Source organism: Hyperolius riggenbachi, chromosome 7 (genome assembly GCF_040937935.1).
Source record: "Hyperolius riggenbachi isolate aHypRig1 chromosome 7, aHypRig1.pri, whole genome shotgun sequence".
Lineage (NCBI taxonomy): Eukaryota > Metazoa > Chordata > Amphibia > Anura > Hyperoliidae > Hyperolius > Hyperolius riggenbachi.
In genome coordinates this window covers 262,595,154-262,609,637 of record NC_090652.1, presented here as the reverse complement: position 1 = coordinate 262,609,637, position 14,484 = coordinate 262,595,154, and the positions used below count along the sequence as shown (strand labels likewise).

General features: G+C 43.9%; 1 protein-coding gene across 1 annotated transcript in view; it reads right to left on the bottom strand.

Annotated features, from left to right (window-relative positions):
* The window catches only part of LOC137525001 (sodium channel protein type 2 subunit alpha-like), a 310,605-nt gene that overhangs the window by 144,554 nt on the left and 151,567 nt on the right, over nt 1-14,484 (bottom strand). The window contains exons 9-10 of the mRNA XM_068245618.1: nt 12,770-12,911; nt 11,339-11,545 (exon numbers count right to left, since the gene is read on the bottom strand). Coding sequence (XP_068101719.1) covers nt 11,339-11,545; nt 12,770-12,911 — 349 coding nt within the window. The remainder of the gene's footprint in view (nt 1-11,338; nt 11,546-12,769; nt 12,912-14,484) is intronic.

The following is a 14,484-nucleotide window of genomic DNA, read 5'->3' as shown; positions in this document are numbered from 1 at the left end:
CACTAAGTTGAACTGACTTTAAATGCAAACTCCATGCAGCAATCCAGACAACCAGTTAAATGTTTATTTATCAATGGTTTAAAGCCGATCTCCAGGCTAAAATTAAAATCCAGCGACTGTCCTGTAAAAGAAAGTCTATAGTCACCTGTGCTACCTTGTCCCTCGAAACCGTCCTGAAGACACACAATCACCCAACTTCCAGTGTGTGGCCCTGCCTCTGCTCCCTACTCGGAGAAAAACCCCCAAGATCGCATTTACCATTAAGTCCATCCGGTGTATGAGCACCCAGCTGTAAAATCTACAACTCTACTCTCTTAAAGTGGACCCAAATTAAAAATACAAGATTTCAGAAATAAAATCTATTTTCTAAATTATAATAATAAATTGCAGCCTTTTTTCAGCTGCATGATGACAAATATAAAACATTTTACATTTATTGGAGGAACTCCTCCCTTCCTTTCATATTGCCGGGACAGAAACCGGCAAACTGCTAGAGTAGATAGTGTCCAGCAAAGGAAGAATTGCTAATGGCTGCCACCTGTATAACCCTAGTTAGGAAAAGAGAAGGGTGGAAAGCATGCACTGAAATGCTCATAGGCTTGAAGGAGTGTTTATTTATCTTTGTATGTGTCAGAGTGGTGCAACTAAATATTTTGAATTCAAAAAAATGTTTGGTTTGGGTCCGCTTTAAGAGACATCCTTGCCACCTACAGGGCAGATGACCCTCTTTACCCCTTGAAAGGACAAGGATGCTCCTTTATTGCAACTGTGGAATTAGGGAGTGTTTATAGACATTTGAAATACTAGAAGATGACCATGGGGGGGGCCTTATAGTGATATGCATATTCGTAAGTGATCCATGGATTCCCATGATGCATCACTCCTGAATATGCAAATCGTCTCTTTATGCCCCTGAAAGCCAGGCTCCCATCCAGAGCTGCTGGTATATAGTGAAGTGAGCCTATAGCTTATCAATTTTACAGAGCCACATCAGCCCAACATGCATACAGCCTGTTTCAGACTTTTTTGGTCCTCATATATAGATAAATATGGATCTATGGAATAGGGCTTGGAGCAGAACTACAGAATACCCAGATAGCTCATGATTACCTGGCACCACTAGGAAAGTATGAGGGGCTAAAAAAGACAGAAAAGCCCTCATTCTAAAATGCAACACTGAATATAATTTTGACTTCTTAAATCAGAAAGCATTAACCAGGGGCATTTGCAGGGTCCTAAGAGATCCGGGGCACTCATGGGCACCAGGAGGCAGGTACGCGTGCAGCCGCAAAAATGGGCGTGGCCACGCAGGGAGTGGGCGTGGCCAAGTTACAGTGGTGTAAGGTAAAGATAATGGGCCTGTCCATCAAAATGTTGGCCGGAGATCCTGTCCTTTAATTGGATAGTTTACAATCAGTATAGGCATAGAGTAAAGATGCATACAGATACCCTTTTTCCCCGAAATTAAGACATCACCTGAAAGTAAGCCCTAGTGGGAATTTTGAGCATACTCAAAATATAAGCCCTACCCTGAAAGTAAGCCCTAGCGGCTGTAAGGGGGAAAAATATGGAAACTTGTGTTATTACTGGAGCCCATAGACTTGCGGGCAAGTAGACACGGGACACAGGAGTACAGGGGATAGAGGACACAGGTTTAGAGAGGGACACCAGGGGACACTAAAGGTACAAAGGGGAAAAAAGTGGCACACAAGAGGTGGATCCAGCAGAGAAAAAGGTGTCAGTGTCACAGTGGGGATGTCAGGAGGACACACAGCACAGGAACTTGTGTGTTCATAGAAATATAGGACATACCCTGAAAATAAGCCCTAGCACATCTTTTGGTGCAAAAATGAATATAAGACACTGTCTTATTTTCGGGGAAAGACGGTACACACATTCAATTTTGATTGCTCAATCACTGACCAATTTTACCACCCCCATGTATTTTTTAGGGCTAACATACGTTGAATACTATGAACAGAGCTGAACTCTCATAATACTTAGAAGTTGTAAAATTGGCTAATCAAAATTGTATGTGTGTACTGTAATGAAAGTAGTAGAGATCAGCACACACTGCAGCTAGTTTACTATCAGTACAGACATAAAGTAACAGCTTATACAGTATGTACTGGAGGTTGCAGAGATCAGCACACACTGCAGCAAGTGTACTATCAGTACATGCACAGAGTACCAGCTTATACAATACATACAGAGGTACCAGAGATCAGCACACACTGCAGCTAGTTTACTATCAATACAGACACAGAGTAACAGCTTATACTGTACACATACTGGAGGAGCAGAAATAAGCACACACTGCTGCTAGGTTACTACCAGTACAGACACAGAGTAACAGCTTACAGTGTACATACTGGGGGTAGCAGAGATCAGCACACACTGTAGCTAGTTTACTATTAGTACAGGCACAGAGTAACAGCTTATACTGTACATACTGGGGGTAACAGAGATCAGCACACACTGCAGCTCGTTTGCTATCAGTACAGGCACAGAGTAACAGCTTATACAATACATACCGGAGGTACCAGAGATCAGCACACACTGCAGCTAGTTTACTATCAATACAGACACAGAATGACAGCTTATACTGTACATACTGGAGGAGCAGAGATAAGCACACACTGCTGCTAGGTTACTATCAATACAGACACAGAATAACAGCTTATACTGTACATACTGGAGGAGCAGAGATAAGCACACACTGCAGCTAGTGTACTACCAGTACAGGCACAGAGTAACAGCTTATCCTGGACATACTGGAGGCAGCAGAGACCAGCACACACTGTAGCCACTGGCACAGAGTAACAGCTTATCCTGGGCATACTGGAGGCAGCAGAGATCAGCACACACTGCAGCCACTGGCACAGAGTAACAGCTTATCCTGGGCATACTGGAGGCAGCAGAGATCAGCACACACTGCAGCCACTGGCACAGAGTAACAGCTTATCCTGGGCATACTGGAGGCAGCAGAGATCAGCACACACTGCAGCCACTGGCACAGAGTAACAGCTTATCCTGGGCATACTGGAGGCAGCAGAGATCAGCACACACTGCAGCCACTGGCACAGAGTAACAGCTTATCCTTGGCATACTGGAGGCAGCAGAGATCAGCACACACTGCAGCCACTGGCACAGAGTAACAGCTTATGCTGGGCATACTGGAGGCACTGAGATCGGCACACAGAGGCACAGTTGCAATTACTTACTTGCTGCTGCTGGCATATCCTCCATGTGCAGGGGACAGAGCTATTCTCCAGCCCCCTGCTTTTTCAGTTCAATTCTACGTCCACTGCCAGATGCTCCTGATTGGGCAGGGGGGCGGATGAACTGAGCCACTGCCTTACTACTGGCCAGCCGGCGGCCACTGACTATTACGAGCGGCTAGCGCCACCCACAACATGGCGGCCACCGTCTCCGACAAAATGTCGGCCACGCTTGCCAATGAGGGGCACCCCAAGCCATATTCGGGGCACGGGCCCCGAATAAAAGGGGCTAGCGACTCCTCTGGTATTAACGATAATTCAGCTTTAAAGGGACCCTGAGCCCATGTTAAAAATCCTCCTGGCTCTTCTCCCAGTCCCGGCTGTCTGCTCTGTTATGGGATGACTTCGGCTTGAAGTTGTCAGGCCTGCTTCCCACTTTGCCGATATGCGTAATCATGCTGGCCGGCTACGAGCCGTCATGCTGGCGTGAGAGTGCTGTGCATGCACGGTTCTCTAATATTGAATCACGCATGCGCAGGAATCTCCCGCCTGCTGGCAAGATGAAGCATAGCCGGCCGTCGTGATTACGCATATCAGCAAAGCGTGAAGCAGGCCTGATGACTTCAGGCCGAAGTCGTCCCATACACCAGGGGACCTTGCTCCGGGTCCCTTTCAAACTGATTTATCATTAATGCTTACTGATTTAAAGAGAGTCTGAATTAAGTCTATAAGTCGATATGTCGATCAGGGGTTGGTGTATTTTTCTGATCAACTTTTATGAAAATTAAATGGTGTAGGGTAGACTTCCAGTTTCTTAATATATAAACCCAAGCAATTTTCTCAGAGTTTTTAATCTTTTTTTTTTATCATAATTGGGAAAATATTGAACGTGTGTGGTACATAGGTCAGATTTTTCAAATGTTACAATCAATCAGAAATTAAATGTAATCCTTGAATTTAAAAGAAATTGTATGGTGTGTGGCCACCTTTTCTATTAGGGTCTTACAGTACACACCATATATCGGGCCTGATTCATTAAACTGTGTTAAATCTAACGCACACGCACAGCGCGAGTTCATTTTAGCGTGCGCACACTTCGCGTGGTCCTGTCAGTGTAGCATGCGCTTTTAACATAAGAGCGATGCTCCTAACTGTTGCGCTATGTGCTCATAGCGCAATCACTGTGCCCCACTAGTGAGGCCACTACTACATTAATTAACCCCTTGACGACCGCTCCATGCTGATTGGCGTGAACGTGGCGGGAGCCCCAGGACCACTCCATGCCAATTGGCATGAAGTTCTGGGGCAGGGTTTTGCAGGAGATCATGCGTGCCGATGCGCGCGCATCTTAGCTCCGTCATCAGTCTCAAAGCAGCGATCACCACTAGGAGACTGTTAAACTGCCGTCTATTTACTCTTTGCAATCTATGGCAGCGCTGTACTAGGGACAGCCGTGTGACACGGCTGTCCCCTTGAGCAGCGGGGAAGCATTCCGCTGTCATAGGCTGAAGCCTATGACAGCCGATCGCGCTGATTGGCTGGCGGAGGGAGGTAGGGATTAAAAAAAATATCAATTTTATTATAAAATAAAAGAAATAAATATTTATTAAAAAATAAATAAATATCCTGGGAGTGATCATAGCCCACCAACAGAAAAGGCGGGGGGGGGGGCAGGATCACTTGTGAACTGAGCTGTGTGGCCCTGCAGTGAGCCCTTAAAGCTGCAGTGGCCTTAATTGTAAAAAATATCCTGGTCACTACGGGAGTTTAAGACCGCGGTTAACGTAGTAGCGGCTGCGCTAGTGGAGTACCGCAGCCGCACTAGTGGAGTACTGCGGTACTTCACTAGCACAGGTACTACTACATTATTTGACGTAGTATTGGCCATGTTAGTGGAGTACAGTGGAGGGGCTATGAGCAAATCACGTGGCAGTTAGGAGCATTGCGCGTAAGTTAAGAGTGAGCACTATGCTGATAAGGCCGCATGTAGCACGCGTTCGCTGAAATTAACCCGCACTGTGTGTGTGCATTAGAGTTAATGCAGTTCAATGAATCAAGCTGTTAGTGTATTAAACAAATTGCAAAAAACAACATATATTACATTTTAAGTATCGCAATTAATGAATTGTTTAAAGGGGAACCAACATACTGTCAGCCTAAACCAACATACTGTCGTTAAGTTACATTAGTTATGTTAATTCAAATAGATAGGAAATATAATCTCTTACCCACACTGTTTTAAAAGAGCAGGCAAATGTTTGTGATTTCATGGGGGCAGCCATATTTTTCATGGGGGCAGCCATCTTTTTGGTTGAAAGGAGGTGACAGGGAGCATGAGACAAAGTTCCAAATGTCCTGTGTCCTGAGCACCTCTCCCAGCTACGCGCGCTAGGCTTCAAATCTCAGACGGCGTATATGAATAATGTCCCATTGCAATGGATTACAACAGCAACTGTTTGAGGGTTTTTTCATGCGAATATCTTGTAGTAATCATTGAATTCTGTGCAACTGACAGTTTCTACCATTCTATAGAGGATAACTACAAGAACCTTTTCCCCGAATGTAGAAATCAATCCAGCATTAGTGGGACATTATCGTAAACATTACTTATGCCTGAATCAATACATTATTTTTAGTTCTTCTCTAACAGAATACAGCAAAGCGGCCCACATGTCCCAGCATTGGTATTCTGCACAAAGCATATGTCTTACTAAATACAAACTAAAAAACGGAATGAGTCTATCTTTGTGTGATGATGTCATGATGAGTAGGCCGATGAGCAGTTTACAATAAAGCTGCAAATAACTGGAATGAACGTAACCATCTGGCTTCAAGGGAATCTGTCAGGACAGAAATCTTAAAGTCACCATTGACTTTTAAAGTGTTATTTTACTTATACTTAAAGGGAACCTGAAGCAGGAAGTATATGGCGGCTACCATTTTTATTTCCGGTTGAACAATACCAGTTGCCTGACAGCCCTGCTGGTCTATTTGACTGCAGGAATGTCTGAATCACATCAGACACAAGCATGCAGCCAATCTTGTCAGATCTAGCAATAATGTCAGAAACATCTGATCTGCTGCATGCTTGTTCAGGGTCTATGGCTAAAAGTATTAGAGTCAGAGGATCAGTGGCACAGCCAGGCAACTGGTATTGCGTAACCACTTTTACCCTAACGGACAAGAGCGATTTTCACCTTTCAGTGCTCATCCCTTTCATTTGCCATTGCCAATAGCTTAAAGGAATTGTCCAAGCTGCCAAAAAAAAAAGATCCACTTAACTGGGGCTTCCTCCAGCCCGTGGCATCCGTCCTGTGCCCTCGCTGCAGCTCTGATGGCTCCTTATTACTTGACTAAAAAGTCCTTGGATTGCAGCCTCAATCACCAAGCATGAGATGTACGTTCTGACTCCTCCAAGATGCTGCGCTCACATAGACAGAAGCAACATCTTCTTATCGTGGTGTCACATATAGCGTGGCTGCCAGGTCACAGACAGCATTAAACACCTCAGAATCCACTCTCTCCCTGGTGCATATATATATATTTCTCACCAACACACGTGGCCTCTCACCTGATCTATAGCTGTCTAAGCTATAAGACAGCAATCTCGCTTAGATCACTTTGGTAATCACCCACATTAAAACTCCAAGCAGATGGATCACCAGCACCAGTTTTATGTCACCTATCAACTGAAGAGCTTCTCATGGCGTAAAAATGTATATTTATTAAAAATGTTAAAAGATATTACACTCACAGTGTTGCAGTAAAAACAAGCATAGCGTAAACATAAACTCCTCCGCACTGACTCGCCAAAGCCTGTAGCTCCGCCCTACGCGTTTCGTGCATGCGCACTCATCAGGGGCTCCTCCTGTGAGTGTAATATATACATTTTTACGCCATGAGAAGCTCTTCAGTTGATAGGTGACATAAAAACTGCTGCTCGTGATCCATCTGCTTGGAGTTTTAATGTGGGCGATTACCAAAGTGATCTAAGCAAGTTTGGTGTCTTATAGCTTGGACAGCTATAGATCAGGTGAGAGGCCACGTGTGTTGGTGAGAGATATATATATGCACCAGGGAGAGAGTGGATTCTAAAGTGTTTATTGCTGTCTGTGACCTGACAGCCACGCTATATGTGACTCCACGATAAAAAGATTTTGCTTCTGTCTATGTGAGCGCAGCATCTTGGAGGAGTCAGCTTTCGGTTTATCACTGCTAGGCCAGCAGCACTGGAGCACACACTCTGACTGTCATACAATGACATCAATCAAGCTAATAAAAGATTTAACAATAGTGTAGTGATAGTGAAGGGGTTAATCACTGAACAGCTTTAGGTTTATAATTGTGTACAGCCCTTGCTAGGCCAGCAGCACAGAAGCATGTCTCTCAGTGAGCATTCAGCAAGCTAAGACGATATGTCTCATCATGGCAGCCCTCCTTATTATACAGGGGGGGCTGACCAGTGTTCCTTTCTGTGATTGGGTGCCAGGGTTTAGGCTGGGAGCCCTCTGATTGGCTCACTGAGGTCAGGTGGGGCTGGCCAGGGTTCCCCTCTGTGATTGGTTGCTAGGGCTTCTGCTGGGAGCCCTCTGATTGGCTCCAGGACGTCATCTCCTTAGTTACAGTATTTCGGATCCGGATATCTGCAATATCTGCGTTATGTGCCCAAATATCCGCAGATAGCTGCAGATAGGAATCTGAATCGGATAGCGGAAAAAAGTTTGGATAGCAGCTAATTTGTAAACACGGGATGTTAACCCTATGTTTGCTTCCATGAAAGCAGGAAGTAGACACACTGCATACTTATTGTAGGATCTGTATCATCTGTAACAAATACATTTTTTTCTCTCACTCCAAGATCCAAAGTCTTGAGGCCTAACTCACCCAAGATCATCAACCGCCACTCTACTGCACAACCCACTGCCTTCTGGGAAATGTTTCTCTTTATGGGAATCAGAGCCAGGTTACACCTGTTCTCAAACCTGGCCTGGATTTGACGGGATGACATTGAAGGCCCATCATTCCCAAAGTACATTCTGGTCCTGGTCGATTCAAAAAAGTCCTGGGACAACTTCAGTGGCTTAATTGCATCAACTAGCATGGTAAACCTTTTCCCCAAATTCAAACTAAATCTAAGCAGGAACAAAAAACAAACCAAAAAAAAAGCCTCCAATAAGTCCTGCACTCAGCAATATACATTGAATTACTGATTTTACCACCATTTTACAATAGTGTTATGTCACTTTAAACAACTTTAAAGTTGTGCCTGTGCAAATAGTGGCAACGGTGTGTGCTGATCCCTTTTTAAGTATTAAACAATATTAGAGACTTCCACTTTTATTGCATCCTTCGGGACCTATTCCTTTTTTCCCCTTTTTTAAAAGTTGTAGTGATCATACATTGTTGCATGAGAACAATGGCAGCTTTACACATGTAGGATTGAAAGGAAATATCAGGGAAATGTTTAAAATTCAGATTAATTTACCTTGGGCTTCCTCCAGCCCCTGGAAGCCTAAATAAAATTACCTCTGCAAAACACGCATTGGAGCCTGCCGAGCATGTATAGCTACTTGTTCTTGCTCTGACTTGCATCCTCTAGTTTCCAGTGCAGCATCTGATCTGGCCACTAGAGCTCCAGAAAGCTGCACTCTGCACTAGAGATGGGCTGAGCGATTCGCCCGCGAACAGTTCCAGGCGAACTTTGGGTGGTTCGCGTTCACCGGCGGAGGCAAACTTTTGCGGAAGTTCAGTTCGCACCCATAATGCTCCATTAGGGTCAACTTTGACCCTCTACATCACAGTCAGCAGGCACATTTTCGCCAATCAGACTACACTCACTCCTGGAGCCCCCCCCCCCCCCCCTTATAAAAGGCAAGATTCTCCGGCCGTTTTACTTACTCGTCTGCCTACAGTAATTAGTGAAGGGACAGCTGCTGACAGACTCTGCTAGGGAAAGCTTAGTTAGGCTCTTTTAGGCTTGTTAGCTTGCTCCTGGCTGATTGTTATTCCTTAAATAGCACCCCACAACAGCTTTCTCCTTCCTCCCTCTCCTCCAGAGGAGGAGGATCTTGTCTTCCAGGGATTTGTAGGATGTCAAAAGCACGCTCACATACATTGGCCAGGAATCTAACCCAGGTCAACTGCTTGGAGGGCAGCTAGGCTCACCACTATACCACCAACACTACAGGCTGAAGCCAGCCTAGCTGGCCTGGGAAGGATGAAAAGCTAGGTGGCCATGCAACCATTCCTGCAAACCTAAAGCTTACTTGTGTCTTACAACACATTGGCTTAAAGGGGAACTGAAGAGAGAGGTATATGGAGGCTGCCATGTTTATTTCCTTTTAAGCAATACCAATTGCCTGGCAGCCCTGCTGATCCTCTGCATCTAATACTATTAGCCATAGCCACTGAACAAGCATGCAGCAGATCAGGTGTTTCAGACTTTAAAGTCAGATCTGACAAGACTAAGCAGCAAGCAGTTGACCTGGGTTCGATTCCTGGCCAATGGCTTCAATTCATCAAGCATTACCGCATTCGGTAATGCTAAAAACAGCTGACTTAAGAGAGCACTTTAGAAAATGTTAATGTCATGATTAGCAGGAGCAGGCAGCCAATAGAAACAGCCCATGTTCTCCTGCAAGTGCCGCTGATAGGTCACACAGGCTTCTCCACACAAGCTTTCAGACCCCCCAAGCAGTGAGCAGAGAGAACGGGTCAAAATATATCCCCAGATTCCCTTCGGTGGTGTAACCCTTTCAGGCCCTGTTTGATAATGCAAAGATGCTGGTGGTGAAATCACCAAGCATGGCATTTGTAATGTCTCCAGGAAGTTCATCTACGTTGTGGCAAATAAATAAAATGATAAGAAAGACTGATGGACAGATTCAGAGCTGCAGAGGCAGTACAAGTAACAGTAACTATAACACGTTTACATGTAAAGGGATGTCTGGATGCCTTCTATTGTTATCAGCTTGTAACAACACAGAGACATTCCAAGCTGCTCTGCACCACTCTGCTGTTATCGAACAGCCTTTGATGAATTGAAGCCTAGTAGTTCGGTAACTTAACGAACCTCTACCGCACATGGGAAAATATTGATGAATTAGCACAGTGAAGTGTAAAATACCGAATGCGGTATTTTAAGGACTGGGGTTTTGTTATCGAACACCCTTTGATGAATTGAAGCCAATGTATGTGAGCGTGCTTTTGACATCCTACAAATCCCTGGAAGACAAGATCCACCTCCAGAGGAGGAAGGGAGGAGGGAGAGGGAGAAGGAATTACACTTCCTGATAGATGTATACACATGCAAGATGTTGTAAAGCAGTTTAGGCCTGCAATTCAACATTCAATCTGACCTTAAAACAATGGTTTGCATCAAATCTAGGTTTTTTATTGAGACTTTTGAAGTGTATCCCACTCAACCATGTCTCTGACCAGGTATTAGACCGCTTGAAACATATTTTCCATCATTTTTCTAGCCAGCATAATTTATTCTAAATTTCCAAGTTCGCCTCTCCATTGAAGTCTATTGCGGTTCACGAAAGTTTGCGCGAACCGAACTTTCGCGAACCTAAATCGGAGGTTCGGCCCATCTCTACTGTGCACCCACTTTACACCCCCTTAAGGTGGGGAAGAGGCAGGAATGGGAGAGTGATATGAGGCAACATTGTGGAAAGCCTGCCCTTTCCTGTCTGAAAATTTGACTTTAGCCAAAAGTCAAATTTTTCAAGAAGCGATTACTGGGACTGGGGTGAATAAGGAGAGAAACGGATAAGGCACAAAGGTATGAGGATACTTCATGAACATAACTCTGTGCTTTTCTTAGGTACCTTTGCCTTGGGTCAGATGTCCTTTAAAACTCTCATCAACCTGACCCAAATACACTTAATAGGTAATGGGAAGTTGTAGTGAAATGATGAATTAAGTACAGGCCTATTCATGTTAGAAGTCATATAGGACACATTTGCATTTTGAAAAATCAGCTTTGTTTTTTGCAGCCAAAATCAAATGTTATCTTGCGTGGTCCTCCAATCCACAGCAAAGAGGCAAAAGATCCAGATATTGTGCATGTCCAGGACATGAAATCAAGACCATAGTGCAATGTGGACTATTACCTGAATATCTTCTTGATGTTTCCTCAACTGCTCCATCATTAGCTGGAATTCGGCTTCTTTCTGCTCTGCTTCTTCCAGGGTTGCTTGGTTCTGCTCTTCATAGGCCATGGCCACCACAGCCAGGATCAGATTGATCAGATAGAAAGAGCCGAGGAAGATGACCAGCACAAAGAAGATCATGTAGGTCTTACCAGCAGCTCGTAGGGTCTAGGAAAGAAAAACACCATTGTTTTATAGAAGGGAATATTTAGTGATTGCTTTTCCAATTTTGAGTGTATAAATTTACTCCATTAGTTTATTTGCTTTGCTACTAAAAAAAAAAAAAAGTACAGTATTAATCAGAAAAATATTAAATATCACAAATGAAAATATTTTATTCGTGTAGAGCTCCCTCTGTTGGATGGTCGGTTACTATTCTGTTAATATAGGTGTATGTTCAAACCAAGGTGACCCATGTCCTCACACAGTGGGTTCAATTTTCAGGAAATGTAAGGATTTGTACTGTTAGGAGATTTACCCATGGATTAATTATCTTTAGGTAAATAAAAAAAGAAACTACAAAAATCTAAAAGCTGTTAATTTTAACAGACAGCTGTTTGTGAGATGGCTGTAAAGGAGTTAGGAATATGAAGGCATTTGAAAGTATTCTATCTTCATTTGTGACACATTCACGGCCTATTATTTTTCGACACCCTTCTTCTTGCCCTCTTTGAACTAACATTAAGAAGAGACCTCCTCTTCCCAAATGTCCATCAATAATATCAGGCTTCTATTTGGGTTTCTGATATGACAGTATTATCTTTTTTAAAACCAGGGAACTCCTCCTAGCAATGGCACATGTTTTGGAACTGGGCAGGTAAGATAAGTTCCTAACCATGTGAGCACAGAGAAAGAAAGCACTCCTCCAAGGTCACTTTCTTGAAACTCGCTCCTGCACAATTCACAATAGCTCTGCACCATTCAGAGGAAATTCCAGGTGGTGCAAGAACAACAAATACCGGGGACAGGGAACAGGGAGGACTTCAATGTCAATGAGCATAGCCAGTGTTGGACTGGGAGCTGGGAAAGCTGAGGAAATCCACTTGCTGGCCAAGCAACAGTAATCATGTGTTGCTGCTCGCAGTGAAGACCTGCTACAGGTTTCTACTGGGAGTGATAACACAGGGTTTCTGCTGCTTGGCCAGCAGGTGGATTTCCTCAGTTTTTCCACCTCCCAGTCCGACACTGAGCAGAGCCAAGAGTGCTCTTCTAAATAAGTAATCTGGCCCACCATGGGCTTTATTTGATAGATTTAACCCCAGTATAGGAGTACTACAGTATAAGCCTCACACCACCCAATTCAAATTCCAATGCCTAAAAAAAAAAAAAAAAAAAAAAAAAAAATGTATGGACATGCAATTTGAGTTATTGCTTTCCAACATAACTACTCACCAGCTGATAAAGATTCTCCCAGAAATCCTGAGTCATCAATCGGAAAAGAGACAGGAAAGCCCAACTGAAGGTATCGAAGCTTGTATAGCCGTAGTTAGGATTCCTCCCAGTTTTTATGCATACAAATCCTTTTGGGCACTGTCTAAAAAAACATAAATACAAACATAGCTAAATAATTGCAACTGCAACTCTGAAAATTATAATTAACAATCAGGATAGTTTTTTTTTGGGGGGGGGGGTTTGAGCTATTTTGCATGTGGTTGCATTTGCCAAGAGATCCTTGTCATTTGCCTTAATACTTAAAACAGATATCCAGCATAGAACTCAATCTACGGATCCTATTTTTCTGTAAAGTTATATTAACCTGCTGGCTCTTCTTGTTGTGGATCAGTACCAGAAATCCTTATCCGCCAACTTCCAACACTTAGCCTCGCCTCCGCTGAAAAATGGCATTATCTCGAGTAGAGAAAACCTGATGGCATTTTTCAGCAGGAGACAGGGCTATGGGCCAGAAGTCGGCAGACATGGAGACCCGGGACTGATTCACAACAAAACGATCTAAAAGGTAATAATAACTTTACAGAAGAAGAGAATACTTAGGCTAAAGAGGAACTCCAGTGAAAATAATGTAATAAAAAAGTGCTTAATTTTTACAATAATTATGTATAAATGATTTAGTCAGTGTTTGCCCATTGTAAAATCTTTTCAATCCCTGATTCACATTCTGACATTTATTACATGGTAACATTTTTACTGTTGGCAGGTGATGTAGCTGCTGCTTGCTGTTTTGGCAGTTGGAAATAGCTGTAAACAGCTATTTCCCACAATGCAACAAGGTTGACAGACAGGAAACTGCCAGAAGTACCATGGTACTAAGAGCTTCTTGTGGGAGGGGTTTCACCACAATATCAGTCATACAGCGCCCCCTGATGGTTTGTTTGCGAAAAGGAATAGATTTCTCATGTAAAAGGGGGTATCAGCTACGGATTGGGATAAAGTTCAATTCTTGGTCGGAGTTTCTCTTTAAGGGTAAGCATGAGAATAATGGCCTCTGATGGAACTCAGAAGAGATGGTCCAGGTCTGGATCTCAGCCACTCTGCTCCCTGCTTAATTAATAAAAAATAATTTTCTGTAAAAAAAATCCGGGCCACTACCATAACAGAAGAGGGAGCCACTTCAGGTCACATTTCAAGCCTCAACTTTGCATTAAAAGCACAAGGTATCTGGATACACTAAATACACTCAATGCTGTGGTAATGCCATTTTCTCCATGGTCTTCAAATAAAATCTGTATGTCGACAACACCTAGATTTACCTCCACACCCCAGACCTCTCCACCCCCTGGATACCTGTCTGCTCCAGAATCAGCTTCAGGATACTGGGCTTCATTCACTAAGCCCATTGCGCTGTAACAGTGCAAGCTAAAGCTTGCTGCACTCGCTATTTAAACTAGCGGTACTTGATAGCGAGGGCACGCTACGCGCGCTAGTGGCAACATAACGTGTCATCCTTAGCAACGGCCGCTCCTCCCCATATGCCGCGCGATAGTGAGGTATAGCGGCAGCGCTAGTGAAATATAGCGTTCACATCGGGTTGCTCGCACTGATCCTCCAACGACCTACACATTACCCTCTCCCATGCACGACTCCAGGACTTCTCTAGATCTTAGCAACCCACCTGTCCCTGCTGCCACGCTGCTCCATTTGCCAATACA